Source organism: Octodon degus, unplaced genomic scaffold, assembly GCF_000260255.1.
Source record: "Octodon degus isolate 3935 unplaced genomic scaffold, OctDeg1.0 scaffold00087, whole genome shotgun sequence".
In the NCBI taxonomy this organism is placed as follows: domain Eukaryota; kingdom Metazoa; phylum Chordata; class Mammalia; order Rodentia; family Octodontidae; genus Octodon; species Octodon degus.
Window position 1 is genome coordinate 152,423 of NW_004524663.1, and position 19,609 is coordinate 172,031.

General features: G+C 38.1%; 1 protein-coding gene across 1 annotated transcript in view; it reads right to left on the reverse strand.

The window, feature by feature from the left end:
• The window catches only part of Tmc1 (transmembrane channel like 1), a 106,487-nt gene that overhangs the window by 29,268 nt on the left and 57,610 nt on the right, over positions 1-19,609 (reverse strand). Inside the window, exons 7-11 of the mRNA XM_023721928.1 lie at positions 15,773-15,917; positions 15,002-15,196; positions 12,372-12,551; positions 12,106-12,267; positions 3,171-3,299 (exon numbers count right to left, since the gene is read on the reverse strand). Coding sequence (XP_023577696.1) covers positions 3,171-3,299; positions 12,106-12,267; positions 12,372-12,551; positions 15,002-15,196; positions 15,773-15,917 — 811 coding nt within the window. The remainder of the gene's footprint in view (positions 1-3,170; positions 3,300-12,105; positions 12,268-12,371; positions 12,552-15,001; positions 15,197-15,772; positions 15,918-19,609) is intronic.

The window sequence follows — 19,609 nt, forward strand, 5'->3', positions numbered from 1 at the left end:
TATATTAGTTCAATTGTCTGTAAAATAGAAAAATAAAAACAAATGACAATTGGAGGGAACAAAAATGAGCTTTCTGAAAGACAGGGATGATGGAATATTCAGTGAAAAGAGTACAATAAACCTGGTGATGGTCCCTCACCCTAGCAGCATTGTTAGAAGTCAGAAACAGAGGAACCAAATGTGGTCCTCAGCTATTAGGCAGAGGACCACAATAGCTACAGGACTAGAAATGGTCTTGTGTTATTTTTAGACCTTTGTTTGTGGTGTTCAGAAGCCAGTCATCTACCCAGAGGGAAGACATCTGGCATTCATTGGACCAAAAAGCCTGCGAAGACCCATTGTGTCCCTGAGAGTTTAGTTATTCTGAGCAGACTGACAACCTATGGATATTATGACATGTAATTCAAAATCTCAGAGAGAATTAATTTTCTTTGTAGCTATCTTTTCTCATCTTTTTTTACACAAATCCCAATTCTGATAGCTGGAATCACTCAACTTCTAGCTCCAGGCTGTCCTGGACTACCACTCCAGAGCAATGAATCCCGAGTGTGGTCTCCAGACCAGGGTCAGAAGGTGCATCATGGAATTTGTAAGAGAAGTTATTTCTTAGGCCCAGCCCCAGAGCTACTAAATCAGAAATCTTGTACTTTCCCTGGTCTCCAGGGTTACTCATCTTGCTCAGATGATGTTTGCTAATGAGAATGTGGAGATACTAAGTAGCAGCCAAGACAATCTGACAAGGAATCAGTAAGAGGTCATGAGTACCCCATGGAGGGGAAAGAGGTCATGGGAAAAGGAACATCAAGGACTCTGAAGTTCCACTCAAATATGTGGGTAGAATCCATTGGATGTAATAGAGCCCCACTCTCAACTAGGGTTGAACTGTAGAGTCCCAAGAGCTCAAAGTTAACCTAGATCCCAGGAGCTTTTCTCCAAAGACCCTCGAAGGTAGCATGAGAAAATATTTCACAACACCTACAATAGAAACTTATTTCCTTGTACTTTGTACTAACCCAACAGCTCTGTCAGCTCTCAATTACAAATTAGAATCATTTAGTTACTGCTTAAGCACGCAAGGCATGTTATATTGACTTTGTACTTGCAATCAAATCTTCTACTACTTAAGAACAAAGCAGCAAAGGATAAAGGCCAAACAAAAGCCAAGCAATAGGCTAAGAAAAGAATGGCAATTTTATGTCTGTCTCAGGAAAGTTGAAGTAAGCAAGAAAATTAGAAATGAAACCAAGCCAGCTGAATACCTCATAGCAACAAATGAGAAAGCCACACAACATAGCATCTTGGATCTATAGCATGACCTCACTGTGGCTCACCAAAAAGCATTATCTCAGTGCTTTTCGCACCTCTGGGCATGAGGCACTTTCAGTGAGGGTGACAGGGATGACCTAATCAAAGGCATTATCTCAAGTCAGACAGCCAGAGAGCCAGGAGCTCTGCAAGGCATGTTGCACACAGGACTCCTCCAGGAACTGGAGAGCATGAAACAGAAGTTAGAGCAGTAGGGCTGGCCAAACTGCTCAGCGGATTAAAGGGCCTGCAAGCAGGTGCAGAGGGCAGGGTTCGAGCCTGCCATTCTGGCCCCGCCCCCAGGGCACATTGAGATGGCAATTGAGACTGGGCGTGGTGACACATGCCTGGATTCCCAGCTCTTGGAAGGCTATAAACAGGTAGATCACTACAAGTCCAATCTAGTAGTGAGACCCTGAACACCCTGTAGACCCTTCCCCAAAATAAAAAAATAAAAGTTAGAGTGGCTGTCAAGAATATTTCTTCACTGGAGAGGACAGAAGCATCCTTGACTCTGGAGCAGAGGGCTGTCACTAGGCAGTGCTGCCTCCAGGATGTGGAGGATCCACATCCAACACCTGACACCCACCATGTTACTAGCGTGGTGCAGATGGCAGAGGTCAGGGCTTCTGTTTTCATGTAGGTTTCACTCTCACAGAAAAAGACAGATAATAAGCACATTTTAAAAGAACATGTCAAAATAAAATAAAACATCATGTTGACATGTAGAGTGCCTGATAGGTTACATTGGATCAAATGATTAGAGAAAAGCTCTGAGGTATAACTAGTGACTGAGTATTTCACGACAAGAATCAGCTGTGTAAACTTCTAGGGTAGCAGTGCCCCTTCAGAAAGAAACATCCAGGAACAAAAGCAGGGACTAGCTTGTGTTTGCGTATTTTAAAAAGGCTGTTTGTGGACTTTACAAAACAAGAGGGACAGTGGTAACAAGTGAGCTCAGAAAGACAGATGACACAAGGTGCTGAAGGCCCCAGGAAGGCATTCAGGTTTCATTCTTGTGGCTTATGAGGTCACATGAGGATTTTAGCCACCTGAGTGCTATGAATCCCCCAGGCTATATTTTTCAGCATACATGGAGCCAGTTTTATTTGCAAAACATGGGAAATCAAGTCCTGGCCATGTGTTAGACCACAAAACACTGGGTGCTGTACTTCTGCCCTTCAACTTTAGGGGACCAGGGGGCTGAGTACAGAGGCAAAGCTTGTAGTGGAGGCAGCTCCAGTGAGCTCCAAAGACATCTGTGCTATTGCTTCAGGAAATGAAGTCACTCCACCCCCATCCCCAGAGTGCAGCTCTACTGACCAAAGCCCTGACTGTAAATCAAGTCTTCCTGAAAACCTCCCTACCTCTTGTTGGTTTCTCTGTCAGATTCCAGCCTGGTTGTGGGATTTAAGAAGCAAGCACCATATTTAGTGAATCCTTTTATCCCCCTAATCTATCTCATGGTAACCAAACACAAGTATCCAATCATGCAGTACATTTCCAAGGACTTAAAATATGCAGCCAACAGTCATCTTACCCTGCATCTAGAAACACCAGCCAGCTCCACGAAGAAAGGGCTATGAGACAAAGAAATCCTGAGTTCAACATTTTAACTGAGGATTCAGTTCAACATCATAGCTTGAGGACACCACATGATTCAGCCTGTGTTAATTTTACTTCAAAACTGAAGTCCATGATACTCAGCTCTGGGTTCTTGTCAATTATCTGCCTTGTTATTCACTGATACCAAAATGGTGACCATGCCCATGAGACTCTGAGGTGCCCGTCCTCCAGCATAATCTGTGTAAATGGTGCATCAGAAAGGAAAAGTCTAATAAAAGAAAAATTAATGCCATACTTACATATCCATATTCCAAATCCCAGCACCAGCAATAGTTGCAAAACCTTACGAAACATGCCCTGAGGAAGTCACCGATGAGGATGGTGACATATGTCGTCAGAACATCAGAAACAGTCAGCCGCACAAATTCCTGTTGAGATATTTTCTGTTTTAAAACATGCATTTCTTGGGGCCGGGGAGATGGCTCAGCGCAATAAGCACTTCCCTGGCAAGCGCAAGGACCTGAGTTCAATCCCCGGTTCCGAAAAAAAATAAAAAAAATAAATAAATAAATAAATAAATAAATAAAACATGCATTTCTGTCTTCAAAAATCCCATTGCAAACATCATGTTTCTAAAAATTGTTGGCTTGAAGACTGCAATTAAAAGCAAGGGTAAAAGGAACGAACAACTGGACATAGCTAGCCAATGATTCACCTAGGTTTTATTCCTATAAAAATAATTATTCTCCATCCTCATATCACTATGTAAAGGTCTTCTTTTCAAGAAACTCTTTAAAGTATGACATAAAAATAAAAGATAGGAAATATTAACCACATAGGAAGTTTTTTATCTAGTATTGAATTATATACTTAAATGAATAACAGATATGATATATTAATTGTACCTGAACAAAAGTGTTTTTAAAAGCCTAAAATTCTTTTCTAGGATATGGGTATTTAAAATCATTATGTACAGTTGGTAATAAAAATAAAAATTAAACAATAGTAAAACTTTACAAAACAAATTATATATATTACAGCTGTAGCTTAGTTCACAAACTCAATTTGTTTGATGACGTGGGGATAGAAGGCTGCGTTTAAGTTTGCATGGGGAAGATGGCCACAGTCGTGCTTGTCACCCAATGTGGAATTCTTGAATGAAAGCAAAATATTGCCAAATGCTTTTGTTTGTGAAGTGAATTGCTTGTGAACAGCAGCGTTCCTGAACCAAGGTATTACTACATAAGTAGATTTCTTAATAAGATACTAAGAATACGTGTCTGAATGTGTGCACGTGCGTGACGTGCATTCATATACACTAAGTGGAGGTTGGCAAAATTCAAGGCTGGTCAGCTCAGTGGTGTGGGTTTTACATTTGTATGGAAACCATGTACATTATGACTTGGCAAAGTCACTGTTCTTTCATGAAAATCATCTGACAATGAACATTAAATGTAAGAATGGACATGCAAAAATAAATTTTTATCACATAGTTTGCTTCTACTAGTCCTTTGTATTTCCAACAATTTGAAATGTAATGTAACTATCTAGTAAGTCATATTTTTGCAGAAGTACTGGTGTTGTATAACATGAAAAGTCTTTTGATTTTAATTTCCTCTGAGCTCCCTTCTATCATAACTAATGAATTATCTCACAGGATGAAGGAACATTCAATTAGCAATCATTAGGCTAATTTTCAGATTCATTCTTCAGATCTATGCTTCCTATTGTAATCAGGGTTTACAAGGAAACAGATTTAATAGAGGACATAGAATTTATATGATTATGTTATAATATTCACTCACAAAGTCAAATGTAGATAACGGCAGATCTGTCCACACACTACAGACCCTAAGAATCCAGCTGTATCCAGATAAAGAACTACAGCCCATAGCAGTGCTCTCCACAAGTCCAGCTGGAGGCCGAAAGCCTGCGACAATGTCCCATGTATGTCCGTATCAAGTATCTACACTGGGATGGCCCAAAGGTCACTGGTGGAAGCTAGAACATCTGCACCAACAGCATGAAGGGTCTGTGCCAGCAGCTTCAGGGATCTGCACTGGAGACTGGAAGTGATGCTCCAGCTGAGGATCGGAAAAGAACCGCAACCATCCTCAGCCACAGACAGAGCCTGAGCTCCTCTGACAGGAAGAACAGCTGAGTTTGTATCAGAAAAACCAGTGTGATAAGATTCTCCAGGAAAACCAAGAGCATAACATTTTTCTCTTCAGTTCTCCTTTTATGCTGTGGGCAACAATCCCCAACTGGGCCTTCCATATGCAGCACCGCTCTGATTCATTTCAGCTGGATGTTATGAATTGACCGTCAGTTAATCTACCACACTTGCTAAACTCCAGGGTGTCATGTGTTACCTTCGCAATGATTACCAAATCAAAGAACCACATGAAATATTATGTTCAGTATCTCTTTTAGCTTTTCTATACTATGTTTTAAAAGGTTAATGCTACTATTATAATGCTACTGTGTATATATACACAGTATTTATCATCAATTATAAAGAGAAGTTAATTATACATAAGCGTATTAAGCATAAAAATTTCTTTGAAAATTTACTATAAAATTTAAAACTAACTTGAGCATTAACTGCCATTCAAACTAGCATATATATATATATATATATATATATATATATATATATATATATATGTGGTATATATGCTATATCCACTTCACTATTTGGAGAAGTGACCCTAAAGAAGAATGTAGAATGGGAAGGATACAGAAAAAGAGACAGCCTTCCCCAAGAGTGTGCTGAAAGCTGTCACTTCTGGGCCTTCTTCCCTCTCGAGTCCCCATGTCTAGCTCTCTGTACCCTCCCTGGATCGACCCTCCCTTTGTCCTCTCAACTTGGACCTCACTGGCCTTCTTTCAGACCTTCCAAATCCAAAGCATTTCAGATCATAGGATCTTCACATGAGGCTTTCCCTCTGCCAGCCACTTTTTTCTTAAACCAGGACTGAACTCAGGACCTTGTGTGTGCCTGGCAGGTGCGTACACCTCTGAACTACATCCCTGCCCCCTACCATTCTTTTCTAATTCCCCTTTTGATTTAGTTTGTGCCTACTAATACACATTAGCACAGCATTGCTAGCTTAGGAACATCTCCCTCGTCTCCCAAGAAAGGTGAACTCTCTGTAACAAGCTTTCAGAAGCTCTGCATTCTCTCCTTAGAGTGTTTTGCTACTACTATATATTTGTAAGTTTTGTGTGATAATTTTGTGTTCTCTCTATACCAAACTACTCACTATAGAAGCCTGATAAAGGTGCAGCCTGAAAATTAGTACTGCACATAGGCAGGCCCTCTCCTAAGTACAGCCAGACCCCATTCCATGTATCCAGTTTATACCCACACAAGAAAGCTATAATTGCTTGCAGTTACAAACTGCACCTTAGGCCGTATACTTCCTCTCACTTCAATGGGGTCAATAAGGAAAATCTTCATCAGCAAACTTCAGTTTAAACAGCACAACCAGTAGAAAATTTCTCCATCTTTGTTTCCTTCTCTACCATCTACCACATCACCTTATAATTAGCATTCATTCAATAAGGGGAGGAGTGGGTGAGTGATAGTAGAGTCCTGAAGCTATTCTGACATGTAAATATTCTTTTTCCTATTCTTAATGGCCTTTGTACCCTCCTTCAATGCTGAATTCAGATTCTAATTATTAGTTTGAAATGGAGATAAACTGAGAGATATTTTCAGTTTCCATTACAGGAAAGGAAGACTTCCAAAAGTAAAAGAAAAATTTGCGTAACAAGGAAATCCTTCACATCCTCCTAAGCACCCTTATCCCAAATTCTACTCTCCCTCAAGATAAATAAATGAGTAAAGAAATATATGAAAAATCTAATATTTATTTAAAACAGATGAAGAAGATTCAAAACTTATAAATATCTATTCATATGCCATGAGGGGAGTTCACTGCTCCAGAGAAAAGAAAATCTCCAAGATGGTGATCCAATCTCACCTCGGAAATGACATCTACTTCTGTCTCTGAACACTTAGGTGAGAAGAGGAGCACCTGACTGTCACATACATTTCACCTCATGCACGACATTCAACCCCTGACAAACATACTCTCAGGATATTCGGTGGAAATATTTGGGCAATTCTGAACAATAGATCTAAAGCAATCACCAATAAACAAAAGTAAAGGACTGGCCAGATAGTTCAGGTGATAAAAGCACTTGTTTAGGCAGATGCAGGGACTGGGGTTCGATCCTGGGCCTGCAGCAATCACCCTACCCCGTGGGCATGCTGATACAGTGATGGAGACAGGGCACAGTGGTGTGAGCCTGTAATCCCAGTGTTTGAGAAGCTGGGAAATCAGGAGGATCACTACGAGTCCAACCTACATAGTGAGACCTGATAGACCCTGTACTAAATACATTTAAAAGAAAAAAAAAAGAAGGAAAAGAATGGTCAAGGCAACATAAAGGGCCACAGACAATAGATATTTCAAGCCAGGCATTTGGAGACATGGGCTAAGACTAATTGTTTCCAGAGACTGGTTCAGTACTATGAACGAAAACACAAACTTAAGTCAACTATGCGGGTTATATTTATTGACTTCTTGTGAGGTCTTGAGCAGATTACATCTCTAAGCCTCAGTCTCCTCACCTACAAGGTGGGAATGATAGGACATATTGCAGAGGAATATTTAAGAATTCATGAACTAGGGATGGCCAGATAGCTCAGTGGACTAAAATGCCTGCTTAGGCAGAGATCAGCAGCTGGGATCTGAACCCTGGCATGCCATGCTGGCCCCGCCCTCAGGGCATACTGAAACAGCGATTGAGGCTGGGTAACCCAATCTACAGTAGTGAGACTCTGTAGATCCTATAATATATATATATATATATATATATATATATATATATATATGAAAAAAGAATTCAATGAAGTAACGTTTGGAACCTTAAAAATACCCAGCAAATGTTAATCATTGTTGTCCTCAGCTCCTAACTTCTTTATCTCATTTCTCTCCTCCAAAATGCAGACTTCACTAGATATACAGCATTACCTCCATTCATGAATGCTTTCATTGGCAAACAATTTGGTTCCCAAACAAAAACACTGGGCAAGAGTTTACCTCTGTTCACAAACTCTTCATTCACTGACAAATACAACTATGGCTGTCTTCCCCACACAAACACAAACATTGCCATCTTTCCCAAAATGATAACACAAATTATGTTCATGAAACAAGGTATGACAGCATTCTTCATGGGAAACAAAGCAGGGGACATCCCCAGAGAAGAAACTTTCAGAATGTTCTTATAGAACAATGAACCATAAGCCTAAATTCATCTGCCTTTACTACTTTTTCATTTTCATGACTAAAGGATTGAAATGTTTCCAGGTGCAAGTATAGAGACATTGATTGGATGACCAGCCTTGCCACCACAAAAGTTATGTCCAACATGGCCCCCTTTACTGCCCTGGGCTCTTCCTGCCTCAGCAGTTCTCTGTTCAGAATGGCTACTCCTTCCCCTGGCTGGCTCTACAGACCTTCTGCACAAGTGTTCAGTACTCCATAGGAGAAAGAACATGGAGGAAAAGGAGGAAAGCCAAGTACAATGGCAAGAAAGAGGGAAGGTGAAGCAAGGAAAATCTCTATGAACACCGTTACAAAGAAAAAGACAAAGGCAAGGGCTTGCAGGGAGAAATGTATAACCGTCATTTCCTTTATTTTAAGTCAGTATTATGGGAATCACAGAAGTATAACCTAAATATCCCCAAAGAGGGATAACTCATATCTAACTTCTCCTCCTCTTCCCAGATCAGTCCATATTTTATCCTCCACCATTGATACTATTAATTCTGTTCAGTAAGTGTTTGTTTACTAACAGGTCAGCTTGCTGTCCAGGATACATGAGAAGGAAATATCTCGAATATCTTCTTGAGTTTGTGAAAGCTGTATTTTCTGAGGTTTTCATCTCTTGAAACTTGTGCTGAAAATTTAGGTGGCAGTTTAGATGGATAAGACAGACACATGTTAAACGCCAACATCATATTTCACTATAAACAGCCTTGAAACATGGGAACTTGTGAATCCATGCATATTCATTTCTATTTGCTTCTATAACAAATTGCCACAAAGTTAGTGCAACTTAAAACAATTAAAATGCCTTTTCTTACATACAATTCTGGAAATCAGTTTAAAGTCAAAGTGAATGAAAGAGTGTGTTCCTTTGTCTTTTCTAATTCCTAGGTGCTCCCAAGACTCCTTGCTTAGCCAATGTCCCCTCCCTCTGTCCTTAAATCTCCTCACTCCAAGCTCTGCTTCCCCTTGTCATATCTCAGTGACACTATTGCTATCCTCAGCTATTAACTCTTTTATCTCATTCCTCTCCTTCTCCAGAATGCAGACTTCACTAGATATACAGCATTGCCTCAGTTCATGAATGCTTTCATTGACAAACAATTTGGTTCCCAAACAAAAACACTGGATAAGAGTTTACTTCTGTTCACAAACTCCTCAATCAGTGACAAAAACTACTATGACTGCTTTCCCCACACAAACACAAACATGGCCATCTTTCCCAAAATGATAAAACAAATTGAATTCATGAACTAAGGTATCACAGCATTCTTTTTTTGCCATAATTTTATTGATAAACAAATAGCAATGAGACAGTTTCAAATCAAATCGGTAGGACAGTTTCAATAATTAACACACTGCATACATTCTTCTTAGTGGTTAATTGCTGTACAAGATGCGGACTTGATATTCTATTTACAAACACCATTAGATCAAATCATTCTATTCATTAAGAGAATGTAACTATATATCTATCTTAACCACTTTGAATACAAAGGTACAAAATGGACATTCATCTGTATACCCTTTTTTTTGTTGTTAAGTTCTGTTATTTGAATATTATAGGTGTGTAAACTCAGCAAAATATTCTAAAAGAGTCCAGTAGCCCATAATAGTATTGGGTCTTTCACTTCACTGGCAATGTCAGAAATTGTTGACCTGAGTCCCCCACAGCTCAACATAACAGCATGGCTTTATTTCTTATATTTCGTTTTTATACTTTTCTTCTGGATGGTTAAGACCAAGGTAAAGCAGGACCTATGCAACAAGAGTTGTAGCTTTTGGGTCTGAGAAAGTCAGTGAAATCCCCTCAGGATTTATCCTGAGATCCTGTACCTCAGATTGTAGAACCTTTGTCATTGTCAGTCATGTGGATGAGTCACGGCCATTGCTTGGCCAATGTCACAGCATTCTTAAAGGGAAATGAGCAGAAGAAATCCATGGAGAAGAGGAAGTTTCTGGAATGCTCTCATAGAACAATGAGCCTTTCTGGCTTTGACGCTTTTACTCCCCACTTCTAAAGATCTTTGTGATTTCATATCCTCCTCACAAAATTCAGGATAATTCTCCTAACGGAAGATCCTTAACCAATCATACTTGCAATGTGGGGAGACAATGGCCAAGGCATGATTGAACCAGATATGTTTAAAAAAAAGGGGGGGGGACCTTGAGCAACAACAGTTCTCAGGGAAGGTATAATTAGAGTTTAGAGCAGAATTTGCAGGTTGACAGTCAGCAGAATTAAGCAAGGGACCATCAGAGATGACTGCTTTGGCCATGGTACCCCTCTGCCCTGAGGTGCCTGCCTAAGCTATGTCCACAAAGGTCACATAAAAAATGGTCCCATTCTGGCCCTGACCCCTGATCAAAACTCCTATAGAATAGATTGCAAGTGCTTTTCTGCTACATCTTTGTTCTCATGTCCTTGAATTACAAATAATTAACCACAAAGGGCTCGGTTGCTTGCTGTTTCCCTGAGGTGCTCCTATGCCCAAGAAGTAGCCCCTGTGAGTTCTTAGTGATTGAAGTAAATCTTGTCTCTGAGTAATCTTCATCCTCTGTATACTCCCAGTCACACTTTGGACACTACTAAGACTGTTTTGCCATGTGGGAGAATACATTCTGTTCCTGGGATTAGTACATGAGAGGCTGTTATTCTGTCTACAACACCTTGGTCCACAAATATCTCTCTTGTAAATGAAGACAACTTTTACTTCACTTATTATTTAATATGTAATCTGCTCCTATAAGTATGTTTCAAATATACATATCTGAAAATAGAGCAATTAATAATACAGAAGAAGGAAGGGCTTTATCTCAGCTTTGAAAGCTTAAAAAAATAAAGCAAAATGCAATCTTTAACTATACTATATTTTATAGTATACCTTCAACTGTTTATGTCTACCATTATATATATTTATTATTTTTTCTTACAAATGAAACCACAATTAATTGGCTTAAAAACAGTGAACATCTGATTGAGACACTAGATCTACCATACCTGTATTTGCTTATATTAATTTAACAAGACTAATACTAATTATTTAATTATAGTTTTATCTTAAAAGAAAAACATAGCAAAACATTTCAAATAATTTCTCAAAGACACTGGTAATGAACTGTTGTCTAATAGAACAAGCACTATATTCTAAAATTTCTGTTGTCAGTGGTAAGCTGACATCCAAAATGAGTTTACAGAATGTACATTAAGGATGTCAGTTTCAATGAGATATAATTAGAGGCTTTCCAAAATATAAATTGGATCTGTACAGAAATAAGAGATCCTTCAGTGAATATTTGTGTTGTTTTTGCTTGATTTTATTTGGTTTGGTTTCCCTCATTGGACAAAAAAGCATGGGCAGTATTATTTCTTTTTGGTGGTAAAATAGCACTTAGATGAGAGTATTTGCATAATCATTATGAAAACAAATAACTTAAAATAACATTTCCTCTGAGGCTTAAGGACAATTCACTTAACAAAAATTGACATTACTAAAACTAGTATTAGTGCATAACACCCAGAGATCCTATTTTCATGTTATTCTACTTTTAGGACCAACAAGTAACACTACATATAACTCCATTTAAATACTAGTCTGAGGCCGTGTATTAAATCAGGGTGGTTTGTTAGCAACTAAACAGATCCCACATCAGTGTGTTTACATCCAAGAGGAAAAGACACCTACAAGAAGTACATATTTCAAGGGATGTATATGAGGAGTCCATGAGATGATGCATGTGACTTTCAGGACTAGCAAACACTGAATATTCAATAAATCTTAGTTATTTCTATTACTAGGCAAAAAATAGGAAACATGTTTAGCAGAAATACTGACTCTGCTTTTATTTTTAGTTGGCTAATTGCATGCGCTCTGGTTCACATCCTTACCTGTCCCACCATTGTTTCCCAGCAAGGTCCTCGGGGAACATCTGCAGGATGTACGAAAAAGGGTGGCCCAGTAGTATTCCCAGAGAGGGATGCATTGTAGGCTTTGATCATGTTTGCTTCCCACAGGGTAATGTTGGCCTTGACGTGTTTCTCCTCTTCAATCTAAAGCACAAAGATATAGAAACAAAAACAAGGCCACAGTGTTGTCAGAGGAATTTCTGTCATCTGGAGACAGAGTTAATCAGCACACTGATGACAAGGCTTACCTTGTTGTTAATCTCGTCCATCAAGGCAAGAATAAATACATACAAGTTGCCTAAAAGAAGAGCAAAAATGCGTCCCAGTAGCCACTTGAGAGCAATGAGTGGGTGGTAGTCTTCCAACTCAGCAAATAAGTCAAACAGTGTTGGGCAGAACATCCCCAGCAGGGACATAACCATGTTCATCTGTAAGGAAACACAACAGACAAACCGGGTTACTGATATTTAAAATATGTGATTGCCCTCCTGTAGAACTCTGGGAGATAGTCAGCAAGACTCCTCTGATTTTACATAAGATGAAGATTATTGCATGGATAATTTTAGGATTTGATCTCTATCAAACAACAAAGTTCATATTCAACTCACATTCAGTTCACAAAATGTGAATGAGTTGAAGACTTGCTGGCAATGGTGATCTGTTTCCAGAGAACGCATACTGCTCTACCTGCTCCTGATTCTGATGAGCAATGCACTTCAATACAAGTGTTTCAATAGAAATGGAAATTATCTCCTTGAAGATGAGGTTGAAACTGGGAATACTAATTTGGCCATCATCAAGATCTGGTTAGTTGACCCAGAATGGACAAGCTTCCTGAGACTGACATAGACTAAATCTGAATCTTGGAGAATGCATACTTCTAGACATTTTTTAAAAGGAATGGATTTTATCACAAAGAAGCAAGACATCCAGAAAAATAAACAGAGAATGTAACATATAATGTTATGGAGGCCCATGTATAAATTTTAAAACTGGTCTATAATGCCACAGACAAGAGAATAAATTATATAGAAAGGGAAAGGAGGGGAGAAGAAAGGGTAGAAAGAGAGACAGAGGCATGAAGACAGAAAAAGACAGAGAAACAGAGACAGAGAGACAAAGACAGAGAGAGACAGAGAGACAACAAGCGAGAGAGAGAAGTAGACATATGAACGGAAGAAACTGTTGTTCTTAGCACCTGCTTCAACCCATATGATTACATTACTAGGTTAAATCATAGATGAAAAATCTAGAACATGAACTACTTTTATACTGAAAAAAAAATGATTTCCAGTAACTCTTGTGACTTTCACAAATAACCAACTCAACTTGTCACCAGTAAGCACTTCTTATCTTCCCTTGCTGACATGTTTTGAATGACTATAATTACCAGACTATATTTAGAAAATAATTGATTATATGCTTCTCCATTTTTATTAAAAACACTGTATCAATATGATCAATAAGATGTAAAACTCAGCGTGGAATCATATAAAATTAGCATGACATAATTTCAACTTAACAGAATGCTAGCAGATTTTATGCAATGGCATATGAAGTAAAATTAAATTTATTCGATATTCTGAGGTGAAGTTTTTCATAAATCCTCATTATGACCTTCATTGATGTTTATAACCCATGGATTCCTTAAAATAGATGCCAAACATATTCTTACAAAGACTGATCCTAGTCATGGTAATCAGTTACTCACATTTAATGTGGTTTATTTATACGAAATATGCTTCATATGAACCAAGAACCACAGCTGTATGATCCTATTGCCTGTATTTACTGTTACAATTTTAAAAAATAACTTGGAGAGCAAACTTAGTAAATGCTTTAAGATGCTCTTTTGTCTTGATGAAAGAAGCTTTCTACCTAACAATTTCTGTCTTGCAAGTCTCTATGAAATTACAGTAGGGTCTTTTAAATGTATTGCTCTTTCTTCTCTACCTTTCTCAATTCTGAAATAATGGGAATATTTATATTTTCAACCTTTTTGTAAATAGATTATATTGTTTGCTGCATAAGAAATTCTGCTCTTATGAAGATTTATGTCTTTTTTTTTTCTTGGTCTACAAGGCTTTACAGAAATTTCGCATGGAAAGGTTTCAATTTTTTCAACCTAAATCTACATGTTATTTGAAAATGCCCAAGTTCAAAATAATGCCACATTTTATACTGGTCCCTCGCAACAATTCATGACCAATTATTTCCTAATCCTAAATTTATACCTGTAACCTTTCTCTATACTGTGAAGGTAAACATGGCAAGAAGCTGGCCTTCCACCACTGATTAGCAGAACAAGTAAGGTGCCTGGGAGGAAGAGATTGAAGATGCCTAATTAGTCTTCTCATGAAAAAGAGAAGGAAGCCAAAATCCAAGAAAGAAATCTGCATGCTTCTAGTGAGATAAATATAGGAACCAGGGGCTTTATCATAGCTATTTCAAAGAATTCAGAAACTGGATCTTTCAGTGACACATCCAAGATCTTCAGGGGAAGCAAAACAAGCTCAAATGGAGAATTTTAGACTTCAAACCAATACTACTGCGTTCTTACCCTGACTCTTCTCCTAAGTCTTTGATATAAACCTATCATCAAAATCTTTATATTTATCATCACATCTATTAAAAGTAAAATATTAACAGATTATATGTTTGCTAATACCTGCCCTGATTCTTATGTTCCATCACAATGCGAAAGGAAAGACAGTACAGATTTTGGAATAAGACAGCAGTGTGGGCAACAAAGCTGGTGAGTCATAAGGGCCAGGTGGGAGGACAGGTAAAGAGCAGCTTTGTCAAGGGTCTCATCACAGAAAAATCAGCCACAAAACTGCAACAGCTTCTAAGAACATAAAAGTACACAGAGACGAACTTCATTCTTTTCCCACCACCCAAGGGTGTCAGGATCTTGCTGTGCAAATTCCTGGGATCGCTTCACAGCCCAAAAGATGAGGTATCCACTTGCTCCAAGGGTCAGGAACACAAAGAAGTTGGCAAGAAATCTCAGGAATCTGATCAAGTGGACGTTTTCTTCTACTTGGGCTGCTCTTTCTTCAGTAATAGCTTCCTATATCCAAGCAAAACAATACATAACTAAGATCTCAGAAGTAAAATATATCAGGAACTCAGGAGTATGAGGAACAAAAATGCAAACTAAGTCTAAAGTTCTATAAACCAGATGAATACTGCCACAAAGACCAGTGAAACAAAGGATAAATTCTTCCAAAAAACTTTCGAAATACTAAAGCTAGTCTTCATCCTAGAAGATACTATTTCCCATACAATATTTAAAGCTACATAAGAATGTTGTAGAAATTTTAAATATTGAGCTTATTTCTGTAAATAATTAGTAAACATTTTTGTATTACTTGAGCTATCTGATTCTTATTACTAATATTGTTCTGTTTCAATCCAGTAATATTAGTTTATTAGCAAATTGAGAGAAAAGTCCTGAAGCACTAATAATGCTATTGTGGGTCACGGGACATTTCCCAGTCATAATTAGAACTATGCCCAGGTCTCTGTAGGCAGAATATTAAATTCACCTGTCTTCTATTAAGATACTGGGCTAACTAGACTGTATGGAATGCTACTGAAGTTACACTTAGAAATATATGAACAGAATTTTGAAGTTTGCATCTACCTTAAAGTTCATTGTGATGGAATTAAATTTATTGTCAGCTGTTTCTGGGTTGCCAATCAGGTAGTCCCAGCTGCAGAACACCTTCCAGCTGAAGTTGAAAGTATTGTCATCACCACCACCATCATCACCAATATTTTTAGTCATCCTGGAGAAACAAGAAGTTTAACACAGCAGCCAGAATACAGAAGAAGAGAAAGAGAGCATGACTTGAGGATCATACCTAAATTGGAGATGCAATATCTAAAACAAATATATACCTATAACAAATTTGTTCTAAAAACTAAATATGTTTTACTTTTTAATTTTATCTGATTTTTTAACACTTTTCATTGTTCCAGACCTTTGAGATGACCCATTAATAATGTTGACAGTTGAACAGGAATACAAAACATATATTTTGTTTGTATCTTTCTAAAATGTGATATTAATGTCATATAATTATTTCTTAATCTTTCAAGGGATGAGAATTCCTGTAAGAATCTCATGAGAACTGCTAACCCCACCAGAAAATACGTATATGTAGCTGGTTGCACTGCTCTGCACTCTGCTCCATACAAGTGTAGCTGCTTACACTACTCAACCCAACTTTGGTTGGTCCCAAGACCCCCTGCAGCCTTGTGGAGACTAATCAAGGTCAAGGAACTCTTCTTTAAATTCTAATTCCTGCTCGAGCCTCCCCCCCAAAGAGCAATTAAATTGCATACATTAAAATTCTATTGACTACAATTCCTGACCAGATGTCAAGATTTTAATAAAACTTTAATGCCAATAGTTACGTATATTCTAATCAGTGATTTAAAAAATAGGTGTCGAGCATTTAAAATGCAATTCTACAGGCTTATTTCAATGGTTCTACATCTGTCTTATCTCACTTCCTTTTTCTCCATTACAATAAATAGCAAAATAAAGCTTTCATATGACATTTACTCTAAAGCAGTCCAATAACATTTGAATTGTTAAATATAGTGACACAGGACCAAAAGAAGAAAAGAGCACAGCAGCACAAAGCGCACACTACTTGTCAGATGGGCACCTTTGAGGTGATCTACATTTCCCCACAATAGCTCTACTCCTAATGGAAGCTTATATATTTTAATTAGGCTAATATGTAATGAAAAATCATCCAAATTAATTATTCCTTTCATCTGTCCATCACGTTTCCCTTTGAAAATGCTAATTACATGCAAATTAGCAAAAGGACAAAGCAGTCACTAATACTGTCTTTCTTATAGATGCAAGAGCTCCGGCTCAAAGTCATGAAGTAATCTGCTGGCCATCACCCAAAGGTGATTCACCTAGACAAGCCACGGGCTCACTTCTTTGGATAGTTCCAGGGTCCACACCATGAAGAATTCGGAGCCCTACCAAATTTTTTTTTTCAGGTGCCAAGGGATTAAATCAGCCCATCATTATCAGCCCATCATTATGATTAAACTGTGGGAGGAAACCTTTTATTTGATCATTATGGCACCACATATGTTTTACAGTGCCACTGAGCAAAGGGCAGGGCCTAAGGTAAAAATAGGCCCTTGGCAGGTAAACGTTGAATGAAGCTTTATCACTGATGAAATTTTGTAGCTGAAGATGATCTCCCAAGTTCAGAAGGAAATCTTAACTGGATGTGCAAACTGAGCATAGCTAGTGTGCAGAAATGGTAAACGGCAGGAGCAGGCGTGGAAAAGGAAGTGAAGTACAGCAGGACAAATTCAAACTATGCCCACAACACATTTTTAAGATGTGGCCCTGACATCTATAAAGTAGTACATAGAGATTTATCTCTTTTCTCTAAAGCAAAAACATGTACACATTATAAAATTCCTTCTTTTTCAAACAACCTGTGGTTTTGAATTATTTTATCTCTGAGAAGCAATCTCCATATATCATTTGTTTTTCCAGGGGAATTGGAGAACGTGTTTGTGCTGCTTCCTAAGGTTTTATGCTGATTTTCTTGCGTTGAGTCACAAGTCTGCAGCTCCATTACACACTGGAATCGTTTGGTTATTTTATGGGTAGATGCAGAGGTTTGTAACAACTCAAACAAATGCCTCTATAAATCTTAAGCCATTTGGGTCACTAGAAATATAGCCATTAAGGCAAACTGGAAAAAGGAAAGAAATTGAGAGGGACATAGAAAAAACTTCTCTACAATAAGAGAGAAAGAGGAAAGGAGGAAAAAGAGAGAAGAGAGAATTATTGCAAGAATAATACAAAACAAGGAGCTGGGGAGATGGCTCAGTGGAGTAAGTGCTTCCCTGGTAAGTGCAAGGGTCTGAGTTCAATCCCCGGTTCCGCAAAAAAAAAAAAAAAAAGAAGAATACAAAACAGGGGCGGGGGAGATGGCTCAGTGGAATAAGTTCTTCCCTGGCAAGCACAAGTGCGTGAGTTCAATCCCCAGTTTCACCAAAAAAAAATAAAATAAGAAAAGAATAATACAAAACAACATGAATTGTATTCTTTGAAAAGAAGAAATTGAGACAAATTCTTGACTATAAAATAAAAATTTCAAAAGTCAGATTTATAAATATTGGCCTCAACCACTGGCCTTTCCTTTGTTTATAGTCTGTTTCCCCAAATAAGCCCTTGATTTTATTCACCACTAAATCCACTGGCACTAGATAGCTCCCTAGATTGCCGATAGAACTACTCTATAAATAGTCATTAAATAAATGAATAAAACCACTGAAAAGAGCCTCACCTAATAAACGCATGCAGCATAAGTATCTTTGCATGGTACAACACATAAAACATGCACTTGCTACATTATTGCCGTTCAGTGCAGCCTGTCATTAGGGTAAGCTTTCACATTGTTATCTCACTTGATAGGTTAATGTCCCTCATCCTCAGCTACTATCATCACTACTTCATGTTTGGAGAGGAATAATTTTTTATGTTGAATTTTATAACCATAGATGCAGTTCTAAGGTAGAAATATAGGATGGAAAATGGTCACTTTCACACTTAATTGGTTTTTTTAGCTTCAAAAATTTTTTGAGGGGCTGGAGAGATGGCTCAGTGGTCTAAAGCACCTACTTGAAACAAGCTTGGCAAAGCACAGGGACCGCAGTTCGATCCCCAGCACCACATGCCAGCCAGACCCGCCCCCTGGTGGGCTGAGCTGGCCACACACACACACAATAAATAAATGTAATAAATAAAAATAAATAAATATTTTTAAAAAAAATTTTTTTGAAAAAACACCAACTTATTTTGATACAGAAGAGAAAACCACAGTTTTTGGGATTTCTTGGGATGTGGTGCCCTGTATGCCAGGCTATTTACCTTTCCATAATCTAGAATAAGGCATTGAATTCCTTATTAGAGACATTAAACATTGTCATCTCCAGTAAAAATATCTCAGAGAAAGAAAATATTAGACTGTGTTCTCTCACAATTCTGGTTGTTTTTCTCTGATTAGATAACGCAGATTCTTTCAAAGGGAAAGCTTTAAATGCTAATGGAATGGAAGGAAGAGAAGAGAAATAATTTTAATGCTGAGTAGCCATGTGAGGGTTTTAAAAAAAAAATTAGGCAGTGTAGCAGGTAAGTTACACATTCCTGAGTAAGCACAGACAGAAGAGTGAGAAGAAAGAGGAGAACATTAATTCTCACTCCTTTAGCAATAGTGTAAGAGGCTGGCCATGACTCAGTATCTTGGAATATGCAAAAGTCTTATAAGAAGAAGACTTGGTTTTATCAGATTTAACTTTCCATTTTTTATTTTAGTTTCACAAAATTTGGGGGCATAAGAATTGTATCCAGGGTCAGGGAGATGGCTCATTAGAACAAGCGCTTCCCTGGCAAGAACAAGGGCCTGAGTTCAATCCTCAGTTCTGGAAA